Source organism: Petromyzon marinus, unplaced genomic scaffold, assembly GCF_048934315.1.
Source record: "Petromyzon marinus isolate PM22_M1 ecotype Great Lakes invasive population unplaced genomic scaffold, UKy_Petmar_22M1.pri1.0 PM_G_Scaffold_57, whole genome shotgun sequence".
In the NCBI taxonomy this organism is placed as follows: domain Eukaryota; kingdom Metazoa; phylum Chordata; class Hyperoartia; order Petromyzontiformes; family Petromyzontidae; genus Petromyzon; species Petromyzon marinus.
Window position 1 is genome coordinate 596,988 of NW_027423010.1, and position 20,268 is coordinate 617,255.

The following is a 20,268-nucleotide window of genomic DNA, read 5'->3' on the forward strand; positions in this document are numbered from 1 at the left end:
ACTGCAGCGTATCATCCACACTGCTGAGAAGGTGATTGCCTGCAATCTACCAACCCTCGAGGACCTGCACACGACAAGGACCATGAGGCGAGCGAGGAAGATTTGTGGCCGATTCCTCCCACCCTGGACACTCTCTGTTTCAGCTACTCCCCTCCGGCAGAAGGCTTCGGTCCATCAGGACCAAAACCTCACGCCATAAAGACAGTTTCTTCCCATCTGCTGCTGGCCTGTTAACATTTTATCTACATAATGAAACCTTGCCGATATTAACTATGTTAACCTATTTGTATTTTTTTAAATTATATCTTAAAGCTATTTTATATTCGATATTTATTCAATTTTATATACTTCAGCCCCTTGGTGTTAGTTAGACTTTTAATCCTTATTATTATAGTAAGACTTGTTTAAAACTTATTTAAGATTTTAGATTCCTATATGTTGAATGTATGCACCATCCTGCCAAAGTAACTTCCGTGTCGGTGTGAACTTTCATGGCGAATACCCTTTCTGATTCTGATTCATTCTCAATAGGAATCGATTCTAAACGCTCTCCTTTTCTAACACAATCGATTCTCATTGTAGGTATCCCAATGGGATTCGATTCTATGCGGTTCAAATCACTAGCTAGATCGATTCCTATGTTATTAGAACAAATCGCCATAATCAATTCCCATGTTATCGAAAATGTATTCGATTCCATTTTACACTCACGACCAACGTCAATTCCAATGCAGTCCCAATAGGGATCGATGCCATCGGCTACATTTTTGACCACTATCGATTCGCATTTGTTATCCCCATAGGAATCGATCCGAGTTTTTAATTTAACCTTGAATCGATTTCCTCAGCACGTGACTTGGGTGAGGCGGGCGCGTGGCTCCGTGTGGAGTTAATGGCGATGTCGAAACTCTACAAACTTGGCCTACTCTTCCCCTTCATCCTGCCTCTCCTCCTCCTCCACCACCTTGTCACGTGCAGCAGCCACGGTGAGCAGAGCCCGAGGTGGTCGATAAATCGGGTGCCAGGTTGTGATTGTGTGGAGAGTGGTGGTGCAGTGGTTAGCGCACTGTGTAAGTGTGAGTGGGGAGTGGTGGTACAGTGGTTAGCGCACTGTGTGAGTGTGGAGTGGTGGTGCAGTGGTTAGCGCGCTGTGTGTGTGTGGGGAGTGGTGGTGCAGTGGATAGCGCACTGTGTGTGTGTGAGTGGGGAGTGGTGGTGCAGTGGTTAGCGCACTGTGTGTGAGTGTGTGGGGAGTGGTGGTGCAGTGGTTAGCGCACTGTGTGTGAGTGGGGAGTGGTGGTGCAGTGGTTAGCGCACTGTGAGTGTGTGGGGAGTGGTGGTGCAGTGGTTAGCGCACTGTGTGTGGGGAGTGGTGGTGCAGTGGTTAACGCACTGTGTGTGTGTGGGGAGTGGTGGTGCAGTGGTTAACGCACTGTGTGGGTGTGAGTGGGGAGTGGTGGTGCAGTGGTTAACGCACTGTGTGTGTGGAGTGGTGGTGCAGTGGTTAGCACACTGTGTGTGTAAGTGTGTGGGGAGTGGTGGTGCAGTGGTTAACGCACTGTGTGTGAGTGAGGAGTGGTGGTGCAGTGGTTAGCGCACTCTTGAGTGTTTTTTCCCCATCTGCCCAGCTCCGCTGTTCCCACTGAATGTTCGTTTGGAGTCTCGAGACCTCCTGGCGACCCTTTGCTGGGACCCCGTTGAAGCGGCTCCCAGTGGGGATGGAGGGGATAGACCCCCACTTGTTGATCCTTTAACCATCAACTCGACCACCACGACCACGACCAACTCAACGTTCCTGAATGTTACATACAGAGTTCAGAGCAAACTGTGAGATGCTCACTCACTCAGCCACTCACTCACCAACCCACTCACCCACTCACTAACCCACTCACTTACCCACTCACTCACCAACCCACTCACCCACTCACCAACCCACTCACCCACTCACTCACTCACCAACTCACTCACTCAGCCACTCACTCACCAACCCACTCACTCACCCACTCACTCACCAACCCACTCACCCACTCACTCACCAACCAACTTACCCACTCACCCACTCACTCACCAACCCACTCACCCACCCACTCACTCACCAACCCACTCACCAACCCACTCACTCACCAACCCACTCACTCACCCACTCAATCACCCACTCACCCATTCACCCACTCACTCACCAACCCATTCACCCACTCACCAACCCACTCACCCACTCACTCACCAACCCACTCATCCACCAACCCACTCACTCACACACACACACGTCTCTCTCACCCACTGGCTCCTCACCACCCTCACCACTCCTCCCTGTGTCTCTGTCTGCGCAGCTTCAGACGAGCCCGCTGGCAGACCGTCTGCGCTGCAACAACGGAGACACGGTGCGACGTCTCCTCGGCGCTGGACGATCCCGGTGACCGCTACCTCCTCCGTGTGAGATTCTCCTTCTCATCCTCGCCGTCACGATCCTCACCCTGGGTCGCGGTTGTGGTCCTGCCCTTGATGGAAAGTGAGTGGCACGAGATTGTACATATGCCTGTGTCTCTGTGTGTGTGTCTCTCTCTCTCTGTGTCTCTGTGTGTGTGTCTCTCTCTGTGTCTCTGTGTGTGTGTCTCTCTGTGTCTCTCTCTCTCTCTGTGTCTCTGTGTGTGTGTGTCTCTCTGTGTCTCTCTCTCTGTGTCTCTCTTTGTCCGTGTCTGTCTGGTGCTCACTAACAGCACTTGCCCCAACGGTATTTTTCAGGCTACACGGAGGATCTTTGTCATCTTTGTCTGTGTGTGTCGCTGTGTATGTCTGTGACTCTTTCTGCCTGTGTGTGTGTCTTCGGCTCACAAGGGGAGATCACACAAACTCCACTCACTCTGTAGGACAGGGGGAGATCACACAAACTCCACTCACTCACTCTGTAGCACAGGGGGAGATCACACAAACTCCACTCACTCACTCTGTAGGACAGGGGGAGATCACACAAACTCCACTCACTCACTCTGTAGCACAGGGGGAGATCACACAAACTCCACTCACTCACTCTGTAGGACAGGGGGAGATCACACAAACTCCACTCACTCTGTAGGACAGGGGGAGATCACACAAACTCCACTCACACACTCTGTAGAACAGGGGGAGATCACACAAACTCCACACACTCTGTAGGACAGGGGGAGATCACACAAACTCCACTCACACACTCTGTAGGACAGGGGGAGATCACACAAACTGCACTCACTCACTCACTCTGTAGGACAGGGAGAGATCACACAAACATCCCTCGCCATGACCCCCCCTCTCCCGTGTCTCAGCTGTGCTCAGCGCTCCGTCGTTCACCCTGAGGCTCGACAAACTGACGCGGGGGGAGGAGGAGGAGGAGGGCGATGGTGGTGAGGATGAGGATGAGGAGTGCGGTGTTGTGGGTGACGATGAAGACAACGACGATGATGGCTACAGCGACAACGACGACGGCGATGACGATGACCGTGACGGCGGTGACGATGACCGCCGTGATGACGGTGGTCCTGGGGTGGCTGGGGAGTTGGAGGCGGTGGTCGACGGAGAGCCGGAGGTGCGGAAGCTGTCGTTGTTGGTCACCGTCGGGCGGGGGTGGAGGGCGCTGGTGTCGCACGACGTGAAGTTCCACCATCAGGTTGACATTTCGACAAGAGGCGGCGTTCAACTCACGGTGAGAGATTGCGGGAGTTGTGACGGGGGTCGGGAGGTTGTGGCGGGAGATGTGCGTGGTTGAGTGGGTGGGTGGCGATGCTGCTACTGATGATGATGATACTACCAATGACACTACTACTGATGATGCTACTACTACTGATGATGATGCTGTTGCTGCTACTACTACTGCTGCTACTACTGATGATGATGATGCTTACTGCCAGGAGCGCTTCATCGGATGCCGGTACCAACACCGAATGATGCTTCTGCCGGGACGCGAGGATGAGTACTGTGTCCGCGTGAGAATGGTAGCCGACTTGCCACGGTGGAAGGCAGGGGAGTGGTCTCCACTGTCGTGTGTCTCCGTCCCTCCACCACACAGCACCGTGGGTGAGTGGGTGGCTGGGTGAATGAGTGAGAGGTATTTTTGTGTGTGTGAAGTGGGTCTCTGTGTGAGTAGTCTTGTGGATCTCTATGAGTGGTCTATGGGTCTCTGTGTGAGTAGTCTTGTGGGTCTCTGAGTGGTCTATGGGACTCTGCGTGAGTAGTCTATGAGTTTCTATGAGTAGTCTATGGATTTCGATTTAAAGCTTTCGTGACTGCAAGGATTCATCTTTGGTTCTTTCGGTAAAGTCACCACGTAGAATGAGAATAAAATAAATTGATAAAATAAAATAACACAATAATATTCTCACGACGTTTCGGCCACAACACAAGCGGCCTTCATCAGGTGAAGGGACGAGACTGTCTGGAGGACAGCGCTGGAGCGAACACGAGGACAGCGCTGGAGCGAACACAGCCACGCTCAGACCAGCGCTGTCCTCCAGACAGTCTCGTCCCTTCACCTGATGATGGCCGCTTGTGTTGTGGCCGATACGTCGTAAGAATATTATTGTGTTATTTTATCAATTTATTATTTTATTCTCATTCTACGTGACTTTATCGAAATTACCAAAGAAGAGAGTCTATGGGTCTCTATGAGTACTCTATGGATCTCTGCGTAAATAGTCTTGTCGGTCTATAAGTCGTCTATGGGACTCTGCGTGAGTAGTCTATGGGTCTCTATGAGTAGTCTATGGGTCTCTGTGAGTAGTCTATGGGTGTCTGTGTGAGTAGTTTATGGCTCTCTATGAGTAGTCTATGGGTCTCTATGAGTAGTCTATGGGTCTCTATGAGTAGTCTATGGGTCTCTGTGTTGTCTTCCCACCCAGCCCCTCGTGTGGGTGTCGACACGGACGGCCAGGTCACGGCGGTGGTCGGCCAGAAGGTGGCGCTGCTGCGCTGCGTTCTGTGGGGTGCGGCCGTGGTGGTGGTGCAGGCCAACTGGCTGAAGGCCTCCCGTGGCAACGTCTGGGCGGGGGCCAATTTGGCCGCACTCAGCCCGCTGCACGGCACGGCGTACTCCAACTCGTCCCTCGCGGGCCGACTGCGGTTCCGCGTTGGGGGGCCTCCCGGCGACGTCTCGCTGGAGCTGCTGGACGTGCGGGCTGGCGACGGGGGCCTCTTCCTCTGCCACGTGGCCACCTTCCCCCACGACAACTTCGAGGGGAGGGTCAACCTCTCTGTCGTCGGTGAGGATTGACACTGCCCCACGCAGAGACCCATAGACTCATCATGCAGAGACCCATAGACTACTCACACAGACACCCATAGACTACTCACACAGACACCCATAGACTACTCACACAGACACCCATAGACTACTCACACGGACACCCATAGACTACTCACACAGAGATCCATAGACTACTCACACAGACACCCATAGACTACTCACACAGACACCCATAGACTACTCACACAGAGACCCATAGACTCACACAGACACCCATAGACTACTCACACAGACACCCATAGACTACTCACACAGAGACCCATAGACTACTCACACAGACACCCATAGACTACTCACACAGAGACCCATAGACTATTCACACAGACACCCATAGACTACTCACACAGACACCCATAGACTACTCACACAGAGACCCATAGACTCACACAGACACCCATAGACTACTCACACAGACACCCATAGACTACTCACACAGAGACCCATAGACTACTCACACAGACACCCATAGACTACTCACACAGAGACCCATAGACTACTCACACAGAGACCCATAGACTCACACAGAGACCCATAGACTACTCACACAGACACCCATAGACTACTCACTCAGAGACCCATAGACTCACACAGAGACCCATAGACTACTCACACAGAGACCCATAGAATACTCACACAGAGACCCATAGACTCATCACACAGAGACCCATAGACTACTCACACAGAGACCCATGGACTACTCACACAGACACCCATAGAATATTTACACAGAGACCCATAGACTACTCACACAGACACCCATAGACTACTCACACAGACACCCATGGACTACTCACAAAGAGACCCATAGACTACTTACACAGAGACCCATAGACTACTCACACAGACACTCATAGACTACTCACACAGAGACCCATAGATTACTCACACAGAGACCCATAGACTCATCACACAGACACCCATAGACTACTCACACAGAGACCCATAGACTCATCACACAGAGACCCATAGACTCACACTGAGACCCATAGACTACTCACACAGACACCCATAGACTACTCACACAGTCACCCATAGACTACTCACACAGAGACCCATAGACTCATCACACAGACACCCATAGACTACTCACACAGACACCCATAGACTACTCACACAGAGACCCATAGACTACTCACACAGACACCCATAGACTACTCACACAGAGACCCATAGACTACTCACACAGACACCCATAGACTACTCACACAGACACCCATAGACTACTCACACAGAGACCCATAGACTCACACAGACACCCATAGACTACTCACACAGACACCCATAGACTACTCACACAGAGACCCATAGACTACTCACACAGACACCCATAGACTACTCACACAGAGACCCATAGACTACTCACACAGAGACCCATAGACTCACACAGAGACCCATAGACTACTCACACAGACACCCATAGACTACTCACTCAGAGACCCATAGACTCACACAGAGACCCATAGACTACTCACACAGAGACCCATAGAATACTCACACAGAGACCCATAGACTCATCACACAGAGACCCATAGACTACTCACACAGAGACCCATGGACTACTCACACAGACACCCATAGAATATTTACACAGAGACCCATAGACTACTCACACAGATACCCATAGACTACTCACACAGACACCCAAAGACTACTCACAAAGAGACCCATAGACTACTTACACAGAGACCCATAGACTACTCACACAGACACTCATAGACTACTCACACAGAGACCCATAGATTACTCACACAGAGACCCATAGACTCATCACACAGACACCCATAGACTACTCACACAGAGACCCATAGACTCATCACACAGAGACCCATAGACTCACACTGAGGCCCATAGACTACTCACACAGACACCCATAGACTACTCACACAGACACCCATAGACTACTCACACGGACACCCATAGACTACTCACACAGACACCCATAGACTACTCACACAGACACCCATAGACTACTCACACAGAGACCCATAGACTCACACAGACACCCATAGACTACTCACACAGAGACCCATAGACTACTCACACAGAGACCCATAGACTACTCACACAGACACCCATAGACTACTCACACAGAGACCCATAGACTACTCACACAGACATCCATAGACTACTCACACAGACACCCATAGACTACTCACACAGAGACCCATAGACTCACACAGACACCCATAGACTACTCACACAGACACCCATAGACTACTCACACAGAGACCCATAGACTACTCACACAGACACCCATAGACTACTAACACAGAGACCCATAGACTACTCACACAGAGACCCATAGACTCACACAGACACCCATAGACTACTCACACAGAGACCCATAGACTACTCACACAGAGACCCATAGACTACTCACACAGACACCCATAGACTACTCACACAGACACCCATAGACTACTCACACAGAGACCCATAGACTACTCACACAGACACCCATAGACTACTAACACAGAGACCCATAGACTACTCACACAGAGACCCATAGACTCACACAGAGACCCATAGACTACTCACACAGACACCCATAGACTACTCACTCAGAGACCCATAGACTCACACAGACACCCATAGACTACTCACACAGACACCCATAGACTACTCACACAGAGACCCATAGACTACTCACACAGACACCCATAGACTACTCACACAGAGACCCATAGACTATTCACACAGACACCCATAGACTACTCACACAGACACCCATAGACTACTCACACAGAGACCCATAGACTCACACAGACACCCATAGACTACTCACACAGACACCCATAGACTACTCACACAGAGACCCATAGACTACTCACACAGACACCCATAGACTACTCACACAGAGACCCATAGACTACTCACACAGAGACCCATAGACTCACACAGAGACCCATAGACTACTCACACAGACACCCATAGACTACTCACTCAGAGACCCATAGACTCACACAGAGACCCATAGACTACTCACACAGAGACCCATAGAATACTCACACAGAGACCCATAGACTCATCACACAGAGACCCATAGACTACTCACACAGAGACCCATGGACTACTCACACAGACACCCATAGAATATTTACACAGAGACCCATAGACTACTCACACAGACACCCATAGACTACTCACACAGACACCCATGGACTACTCACAAAGAGACCCATAGACTACTTACACAGAGACCCATAGACTACTCACACAGACACTCATAGACTACTCACACAGAGACCCATAGATTACTCACACAGAGACCCATAGACTCATCACACAGACACCCATAGACTACTCACACAGAGACCCATAGACTCATCACACAGAGACCCATAGACTCACACTGAGACCCATAGACTACTCACACAGACACCCATAGACTACTCACACAGTCACCCATAGACTACTCACACAGAGACCCATAGACTCATCACACAGACACCCATAGACTACTCACACAGACACCCATAGACTACTCACACAGAGACCCATAGACTACTCACACAGACACCCATAGACTACTCACACAGAGACCCATAGACTACTCACACAGACACCCATAGACTACTCACACAGACACCCATAGACTACTCACACAGAGACCCATAGACTCACACAGACACCCATAGACTACTCACACAGACACCCATAGACTACTCACACAGAGACCCATAGACTACTCACACAGACACCCATAGACTACTCACACAGAGACCCATAGACTACTCACACAGAGACCCATAGACTCACACAGAGACCCATAGACTACTCACACAGACACCCATAGACTACTCACTCAGAGACCCATAGACTCACACAGAGACCCATAGACTACTCACACAGAGACCCATAGAATACTCACACAGAGACCCATAGACTCATCACACAGAGACCCATAGACTACTCACACAGAGAACCATGGACTACTCACACAGACACCCATAGAATATTTACACAGAGACCCATAGACTACTCACACAGATACCCATAGACTACTCACACAGACACCCAAAGACTGCTCACAAAGAGACCCATAGACTACTTACACAGAGACCCATAGACTACTCACACAGACACTCATAGACTACTCACACAGAGACCCATAGATTACTCACACAGAGACCCATAGACTCATCACACAGACACCCATAGACTACTCACACAGAGACCCATAGACTCATCACACAGAGACCCATAGACTCACACTGAGGCCCATAGACTACTCACACAGACACCCATAGACTACTCACACAGACACCCATAGACTACTCACACGGACACCCATAGACTACTCACACAGACACCCATAGACTACTCACACAGACACCCATAGACTACTCACACAGAGACCCATAGACTCACACAGACACCCATAGACTACTCACACAGAGACCCATAGACTACTCACACAGAGACCCATAGACTACTCACACAGACACCCATAGACTACTCACACAGAGACCCATAGACTACTCACACAGACATCCATAGACTACTCACACAGACACCCATAGACTACTCACACAGAGACCCATAGACTCACACAGACACCCATAGACTACTCACACAGACACCCATAGACTACTCACACAGAGACCCATAGACTACTCACACAGACACCCATAGACTACTCACACAGAGACCCATAGACTCACACAGACACCCATAGACTACTCACACAGACACCCATAGACTACTCACACAGAGACCCATAGACTACTCACACAGACACCCATAGACTACTCACACAGAGACCCATAGACTACTCACACAGACACCCATAGACTACTCACACAGAGACCCATAGACTACTCACACAGAGACCCATAGACTCACACAGAGACCCATAGACTACTCACACAGACACCCATAGACTACTCACTCAGAGACCCATAGACTCACACAGAGACCCATAGACTACTCACACAGAGACCCATAGAATACTCACACAGAGACCCATAGACTCATCACACAGAGACCCATAGACTACTCACACAGAGACCCATGGACTACTCACACAGACACCCATAGAATATTTACACAGAGACCCATAGACTACTCACACAGATACCCATAGACTACTCACACAGACACCCAAAGACTACTCACAAAGAGACCCATAGACTACTTACACAGAGACCCATAGACTACTCACACAGACACTCATAGACTACTCACACAGAGACCCATAGATTACTCACACAGAGACCCATAGACTCATCACACAGACACCCATAGACTACTCACACAGAGACCCATAGACTCATCACACAGAGACCCATAGACTCACACTGAGGCCCATAGACTACTCACACAGACACCCATAGACTACTCACACAGACACCCATAGACTACTCACACGGACACCCATAGACTACTCACACAGACACCCATAGACTACTCACACAGACACCCATAGACTACTCACACAGAGACCCATAGACTCACACAGACACCCATAGACTACTCACACAGAGACCCATAGACTACTCACACAGAGACCCATAGACTACTCACACAGACACCCATAGACTACTCACACAGAGACCCATAGACTACTCACACAGACATCCATAGACTACTCACACAGACACCCATAGACTACTCACACAGAGACCCATAGACTCACACAGACACCCATAGACTACTCACACAGACACCCATAGACTACTCACACAGAGACCCATAGACTACTCACACAGACACCCATAGACTACTAACACAGAGACCCATAGACTACTCACACAGAGACCCATAGACTCACACAGACACCCATAGACTACTCACACAGAGACCCATAGACTACTCACACAGAGACCCATAGACTACTCACACAGACACCCATAGACTACTCACACAGACACCCATAGACTACTCACACAGAGACCCATAGACTACTCACACAGACACCCATAGACTACTAACACAGAGACCCATAGACTACTCACACAGAGACCCATAGACTCACACAGAGACCCATAGACTACTCACACAGACACCCATAGACTACTCACTCAGAGACCCATAGACTCACACAGACACCCATAGACTACTCACACAGACACCCATAGACTACTCACACAGAGACCCATAGACTACTCACACAGACACCCATAGACTACTCACACAGAGACCCATAGACTATTCACACAGACACCCATAGACTACTCACACAGACACCCATAGACTACTCACACAGAGACCCATAGACTCACACAGACACCCATAGACTACTCACACAGACACCCATAGACTACTCACACAGAGACCCATAGACTACTCACACAGACACCCATAGACTACTCACACAGAGACCCATAGACTACTCACACAGAGACCCATAGACTCACACAGAGACCCATAGACTACTCACACAGACACCCATAGACTACTCACTCAGAGACCCATAGACTCACACAGAGACCCATAGACTACTCACACAGAGACCCATAGAATACTCACACAGAGACCCATAGACTCATCACACAGAGACCCATAGACTACTCACACAGAGACCCATGGACTACTCACACAGACACCCATAGAATATTTACACAGAGACCCATAGACTACTCACACAGACACCCATAGACTACTCACACAGACACCCATGGACTACTCACAAAGAGACCCATAGACTACTTACACAGAGACCCATAGACTACTCACACAGACACTCATAGACTACTCACACAGAGACCCATAGATTACTCACACAGAGACCCATAGACTCATCACACAGACACCCATAGACTACTCACACAGAGACCCATAGACTCATCACACAGAGACCCATAGACTCACACTGAGACCCATAGACTACTCACACAGACACCCATAGACTACTCACACAGTCACCCATAGACTACTCACACAGAGACCCATAGACTCATCACACAGACACCCATAGACTACTCACACAGACACCCATAGACTACTCACACAGAGACCCATAGACTACTCACACAGACACCCATAGACTACTCACACAGAGACCCATAGACTACTCACACAGACACCCATAGACTACTCACACAGACACCCATAGACTACTCACACAGAGACCCATAGACTCACACAGACACCCATAGACTACTCACACAGACACCCATAGACTACTCACACAGAGACCCATAGACTACTCACACAGACACCCATAGACTACTCACACAGAGACCCATAGACTACTCACACAGAGACCCATAGACTCACACAGAGACCCATAGACTACTCACACAGACACCCATAGACTACTCACTCAGAGACCCATAGACTCACACAGAGACCCATAGACTACTCACACAGAGACCCATAGAATACTCACACAGAGACCCATAGACTCATCACACAGAGACCCATAGACTACTCACACAGAGACCCATGGACTACTCACACAGACACCCATAGAATATTTACACAGAGACCCATAGACTACTCACACAGATACCCATAGACTACTCACACAGACACCCAAAGACTACTCACAAAGAGACCCATAGACTACTTACACAGAGACCCATAGACTACTCACACAGACACTCATAGACTACTCACACAGAGACCCATAGATTACTCACACAGAGACCCATAGACTCATCACACAGACACCCATAGACTACTCACACAGAGACCCATAGACTCATCACACAGAGACCCATAGACTCACACTGAGGCCCATAGACTACTCACACAGACACCCATAGACTACTCACACAGACACCCATAGACTACTCACACGGACACCCATAGACTACTCACACAGACACCCATAGACTACTCACACAGACACCCATAGACTACTCACACAGAGACCCATAGACTCACACAGACACCCATAGACTACTCACACAGAGACCCATAGACTACTCACACAGAGACCCATAGACTACTCACACAGACACCCATAGACTACTCACACAGAGACCCATAGACTACTCACACAGACATCCATAGACTACTCACACAGACACCCATAGACTACTCACACAGAGACCCATAGACTCACACAGACACCCATAGACTACTCACACAGACACCCATAGACTACTCACACAGAGACCCATAGACTACTCACACAGACACCCATAGACTACTAACACAGAGACCCATAGACTACTCACACAGAGACCCATAGACTCACACAGAGACCCATAGACTACTCACACAGACACCCATAGACTACTCACTCAGAGACCCATAGACTCACACAGAGACCCATAGACTACTCACACAGAGACCCATAGAATACTCACACAGAGACCCATAGACTCATCACACAGAGACCCATAGACTACTCACACAGAGACCCATGGACTACTCACACAGACACCCATAGAATATTTACACAGAGACCCATAGACTACTCACACAGACACCCATAGACTACTCACACAGACACCCATAGACTACTCACAAAGAGACCCATAGACTACTTACACAGAGACCCATAGACTACTCACACAGACACTCATAGACTACTCACACAGAGACCCATAGATTACTCACACAGAGACCCATAGACTCATCACACAGACACCCATAGACTACTCACACAGAGACCCATAGACTCATCACACAGAGACCCATAGACTCACACTGAGGCCCATAGACTACTCACACAGACACCCATAGACTACTCACACAGTCACCCATAGACTACTCACACAGAGACCCATAGACTCATCACACAGACACCCATAGACTACTCACACAGAGACCCATAGACTCACACTGAGACCCATAGACTACTCACACAGACACCCATAGACTACTCACACAGACACCCATAGACTACTCACACAGAGACCCATAGACTACTCACACAGACACCCATAGACTACTCACACAGACACCCATAGACTACTCACAAAGAGACCCATAGACTACTTACACAGAGACCCATAGACTACTCACACAGACACTCATAGACTACTCACACAGAGACCCATAGATTACTCACACAGAGACCCATAGACTCATCACACAGACACCCATAGACTACTCACACAGAGACCCATAAACTCATCACACAGAGACCCATAGACTCACACTGAGGCCCATAGACTACTCACACAGACACCCATAGACTACTCACACAGTCACCCATAGACTACTCACACAGAGACCCATAGACTCATCACACAGACACCCATAGACTACTCACACAGAGACCCATAGACTCACACTGAGACCCATAGACTACTCACACAGACACCCATAGACTACTCACACAGACACCCATAGACTACTCACACAGAGACCCATAGACTCATCACACAGACACCCATAGACTACTCACACAGAGACCCATAGACTCATCACACAGAGACCCATAGACTCACACAGAGACCCATAGACTCACACAGAGACCCATAGTCTACTCACACAGAGACCCATAGACTCACACAGACACCCATAGACTACTCACACAGAGACCCATGGACTCATCACACAGACACCATAGACTCATCACACAGACACCCATAGACTACTCACACAGACACCCATAGACTACTCACACAGAGACCCATAGACTCATCACACAGACACCCATAGACTACTCACACAGAGACCCATAGACTCATCACACAGACACCCATAGACTACTCACACAGAGACCCATAGACTCATCACACAGACACCCATAGACTACTCACACAGAGACCCATAGACTCATCACACAGAGACCCATAGACTACTCACACAGAAACCCATAGACTCATCACACAGAGACCCATAGATTACTTACACAGAGACCCATAGACTACTCACACAGACACCCATAGACTACTCACACAGACACCCATAGACTACTCACACAGAGACCCATAGACTACTTACACAGAGACCCATAGACTACTCACACAGACACCCATAGACTACTCACACAGACACCCATAGACTACTCACACAGAGACCCATAGACTACTCACACAGAGACCCATAGACTCATCACACAGACACCCATAGACTACTCACACAGAGACCCATAGACTCATCACACAGACACCCATAGACTACTCACACAGAGAGCCATAGACTCACACAGAGACCCATAGACTCATCACACCGAGACCCATAGACTACTCACATAGAGACCCATAGACTACTCACACAGAGACCTATAGACTCACCACACAGACACCCATAGACTACTCACACAGAGACCCATAGACTACTCACACAGAGACCCATAGACTCATCACACAGACACCCATAGACTGACACAGAGACCCATAGACTACTCACACAGAGACCCATAGACTCACACAGACACCCATAGACTCACACAGAGACCCATAGACTACTCACACAGAGACCCATAGACTCACACAGAGACCCATAGACTCATCACACAGACACCCATAGACTACTCACACAGACACCCATAGACTACTCACACAGAGACCCATAGACTACTCACAGAGAGACCCATAGACTCACACAGAAACCCATAGACTCATCACACAGCCACCCATAGACTACTCACACAGAGACCCATAGACTCACACAGAGACCTATAGACTCATCACACCGAGACCCATAGACTACTCACACAGAGACCCATAGACTCACATGGAGACCCAAAGCTCATTATCTTCTGCAGATGTAGATGCCACTGGTTCTTCACGCTCTGCAGATGTAGATGCCACTGGTTCTTCACGTTCTGCAGATGTAGATGCCACTGGTTCTTCACGCTCTGGAGATGTAGATGCCACTGGTTCTTCACGTTCTACAGATGTAGATGCCGCTGGTTCTTCACGCTCTGCAGATGTAGATGCCGCTGATTCTTCACGTTCTGCAGATGTAGATGCCACTGGTTCTTCACGCTCTGCAGATGTAGATGCCACTGGTTCTTCACGTTCTGCAGATGTAGATGCCACTGGTTCTTCACGTTCTGCAGATGTAGATCCCACTGGTTCTTCACGCTCTGCAGATGTAGATGCCACTGGTTCTTCACGTTCTGCAGATGTAGATGCCACTGGTTCTTCACGTTCTGCAGATGGAGATGCCACTGGTTATTGACGTTCTCTTCACGTTCTGCAGATGTAGATACCACTGGTTCTTCACGCTCTGCAGATGTAGATGCCACTGGTTCTTCACGCTCTGCAGATGTAGATGCCACTGGTTCTTCACGTTCAGCAGATGTAGATGCCACTGGTTCTTTACGTGCTACAGATGTAGATGCCACTGGTTCTTCACGTTCTGCAGATGTAGATGCCACTGGTTCTTCACGTTCTGCAGATGTAGATCCCACTGGTTCTTCACGCTCTGCAGATGTAGATGCCACTGGTTCTTCACGTTCTGCAGATGTAGATGCCACTGGTTCTTCACGTTCTGCAGATGGAGATGCCACTGGTTATTGACGTTCTCTTCACGTTCTGCAGATGTAGATGCCACTGGTTCTTCACGCTCTGCAGATGTAGATGCCACTGGTTCTTCACGCTCTGCAGATGTAGATGCCACTGGTTCTTCACGTTCAGCAGATGTAGATGCCACTGGTTCTTTACGTGCTACAGATGTACATGTCACTGTTTTTTCATATTCTGTTGATATTAATGTCACTGGTTCTTCTCGTTTTGCAGATGTAGATGCCACTGGTTCTTCACCTTTTGGAGATGTAGATGCCACTGGTTCTTCACCTTCTGGAGATGTAGATGCCACTGGTTCTTCACGTTCTACAGATGTAGATGCCACTGGTTCTTCACGCTCTGCAGATGTAGATGCCACTGGTTCTTCACGTTCTACAGATGTAAATGCCACTGGTTCTTCACGTTCTACAGATGTAGATGCCACCACCGCCGTCTGTTGCACGCCGGTTGAACTCACGACTTTCGGTCCGAACAGGCAACTGGACACACGAACAGGTTTGTTCGCATCTCTGAATGTTGCATGTGTGTGTGTCCGTGTACGTGTGTGTGTGTGTGTGCGTGTCCGTGTACGTGTGGGTGTGTGTGTGTGGGTGTGTGTGTGTCCGTGCACGTGTGTGTGTGTTGGTTTGTGTGTGTGTGTGTTGGTGCGTGTGTGCGTGTCCGTGTGTGTGTCCGTGTGTGTGTGCATGCATGTCTGTTCGTGTGTGTGTGTGCGTGTGCGTGTCTGTCCGTGTGCGTGTGCATGCATGTGTGTGTGCGTGTGTGTGCGTGTGTGTCCGTGTGTGTGTGTGTGCGTGTGTGTGTGTTCGTGTGTGTGTGTTGGTGCGTGTGTGTACGTGTGTGTGTGTTGGTGCGTGTGTGCGTGTCCGTGTGTGTGTGTGTGTGTGCATGCATGTCTGTTCGTGTGTGTGTGCGTGTCTGTCCGTGTGCGTGTGCATGCATGTGTGTGTGTGTGCGTGTGTGTCCGTGTGTGTGTGTGCGTGTGTGTTCATGTGTGTCCGTGTGTGTGTTCATGTGCGTGTGTGTGTGTGTGTCCATGTGCATGTGTGTGTATTGCGTGTGCGTGTGTGTGTGTCCCTGTTCTGGCCACCCATCCCCCCGTTTGTCACAATCACGGCCTTCACAGCTGCTGATACTCGCTAACAGCACCCGCCCCGACAGTCCGCCGGGGCCTTCACGGGGGAACTTTGTCTCCGTCCGTCCCTCCGTCTCGCTCCCTCGACCCGCAACGCCCAGGTGCGAGCGCCGCGAGCCTCAAAGCGCACCTAGCCTGGCGCGTGTGGTCATCGTGGCGGTTGTCGTCGTACTACGGCGGCACGCTGACGCCACGCGGGGGACCGTTTGGCCACGCAGAGAATTCTGCGGCAGCAGCGGCGGCGGGCCGGGCCAGCTGGGCCGCTCCGGCCGCGATCCTCGCCGTGTCCCTCGCCCTGGTGGCCACGCTGCTGCTGCTCTACCGCCACCGCCGTCAGCGTCAGCGTCGTCACGAGCCCTGGGGCCCCTCGTGAGTCGCTCGCTTCTCTCGGACGTCGGGCGGACGTCGGTGGTGCCCGCGGGGTCGTCTGTGTGACGACCTGCCGCTGTGCCCCCCCCCCACCACTACCCCACCACCCCCCCACTACCCACATGCGTGCAGGGAGGATCCCCCCACGCTCCCCAAGGCACCGCAGAGAAACGCGGCGGGCGACCGTGGCTCCGTGAGTGGCACACCGCCAGGACACAGAGGCCCAGTCCATCCGTGTCTCTCTCCGTATTCTGTGTAGTGTAGTGTATAGTAGTGTAGTGTATAGTAGTGTAGTGTATAGTGTAGTATATAGTAGTGTAGTGTATATACAGAGACACAGTTAGACTCGACCTAAAGCTTTCGTGACTGCAGGAATTCATTTTCTTTGGGTCTTTCGGTAAAGTTGTGCCCACTTTGTTTATGACCCTTGGGCTACACCCAACTTTAAAACTTTAAAACAGCCTGCTGCTTCAGCGGCTTTCATCCCCCTCTTTTCTCCTCCTGATGACGATTGCCAAAATAATACCCACAGACTCACCACACAGAGACCCATAGACTCACCACACAGAGACCCACAGACTCACCACACAGAGACCCATAGACTCACCACACAGAGACCCACAGACTCACCACACAGAGACCCACAGACTCACCACACAGAGACCCACAGACTCACACAGAGACCCACAGACTCACCACACAGAGACCCACAGACTCACCACACAGAGACCCATAGACTCACCACACAGAGAGACCCACAGACTCACCACACAGAGACCCATAGACTCACCACACAGAGACCCACAGACTCACCACACAGAGACCCATAGACTCACCACACAGAGACCCACAGACTCACACAGAGACCCACAGACTCACCACACAGAGACCCACAGACTCACCACACAGCGACCCACAGACTCACCACACAGAGACGCATAGACTCACCACACAGAGACCCACAGACTCACCATACAGAGACCCACAGACTCACCACACACAGAGACCCACAGACTCACCACACAGAGACCCATAGACTCACCACACAGAGACCCACAGACTCACCATACAGAGACCCACAGACTCACCACACACAGAGACCCACAGATTCACCACACACTGTGCGTGTTGTGGGGATGCTCCGTGTGTAGTTGCTAACGCTAGAGAGTGGCAACAAGGCGGATGAAGGGCTGCACGAGTTGCCACCGCAGCCTCAGCACCAAGACAGCGGAGCTGGAAGCTACGACTACGCGGTGAGGAGGGGTGGGTGGTGAGTGAGCGGTGAGCGAGCGGTGAGCGGTGAGCGAGCGAGCGGTGAGCGGTGAGCGAGCGAGCGGTGAGCGAGTGTCCGCCCACATCACCGATGCTCCTGCTTAGGCTGAGTGAGCGATCCGCTTCTGGCCACCCCAGGGGGGGGGTGGGTGGGGTCGGTCACCGTCTCTCTAATTTATTCCGACCCCCGCAGGTTTTCAAAGACGAAGATGACGACGAGGCGAGGGAGGAAGATTTTTGAGAAGCGGCTCGGGGTGGGGGGGGGGGAGGAGCGAGAGTGCTCCACCTTGCCGTGCTCCACCTTGCCGTGCTCCACCTTGCCGCGCCCCATCTTGCCGTGGTTGCCGGGGCAACGCCGGGGCTTGTCGCTTCGCGAGCGGGTGAACCCCCCCCGAAAGAACCAAGAAGATTTGTTGTTGTTGTTTGATCCCAACTGAATTTCGATTTAAAGCTTTCGTGACTGCAATGATTCATCTTCTTTGGTTCTTTCGGTAAAGTCACGTAGAATGAGAATAAAATAATAAATTGATAAAATAAAATAACACAATAATATTCTCACGACGTTTCGGCCACAACACAAGCGGCCTTCATCAGGTGAAGGGGCGAGACTGTCTGGTAGGACAGCGCTGGAGTGAAAGAGCCACGTTCAGATCACGGCCTTTAAGCTGTGTGAGAGGAACAAAGCGCCTTGACAAAGGAATTAGCATATAATTTAGCATTGAAATGGCTGAATGATTAGCTTGTGGCTGGTCACAGAAATAGCTATGTTAAAAGTTAAAGCATACACATCCGCAGAGGCACCCATTGTTAAAGGAATTAGCATAGAATTTAGCATTGAA

At 50.3% G+C, this 20,268-nt stretch overlaps 1 protein-coding gene across 1 annotated transcript; it reads left to right on the forward strand.

Moving 5' to 3' along the window:
* Positions 1-843: 843 nt before the first annotated feature.
* On the forward strand, positions 844-19,895 carry LOC142918195 (uncharacterized). Its single transcript, XM_076062323.1, has 11 exons — positions 844-986; positions 1,629-1,827; positions 2,331-2,509; positions 3,300-3,676; positions 3,882-4,047; positions 4,869-5,228; positions 16,867-17,148; positions 17,890-18,157; positions 18,290-18,350; positions 19,309-19,410; positions 19,623-19,895. The coding sequence occupies exons 1-11, from the start codon at positions 893-895 to the stop codon at positions 19,668-19,670; spliced, it is 2,136 nt and encodes a 711-aa protein (XP_075918438.1). The 5' UTR covers positions 844-892; the 3' UTR covers positions 19,671-19,895.
* Positions 19,896-20,268: the final 373 nt, after the last annotated feature.

Coding starts and splice junctions, on each gene's coding strand:
- LOC142918195 (XM_076062323.1), top strand. CDS start 893: ATGGCGATGTCGAAACTCTACAAACTTGGCCTACTCTTCCCCTTCATC. Junction 3,677..3,881: donor GAGGCGGCGTTCAACTCACG/GTGAGAGATTGC, acceptor GCTTACTGCCAG/GAGCGCTTCATCGGATGCCG. Junction 5,229..16,866: donor GGTCAACCTCTCTGTCGTCG/GTGAGGATTGAC, acceptor CTCGTTTTGCAG/ATGTAGATGCCACTGGTTCT.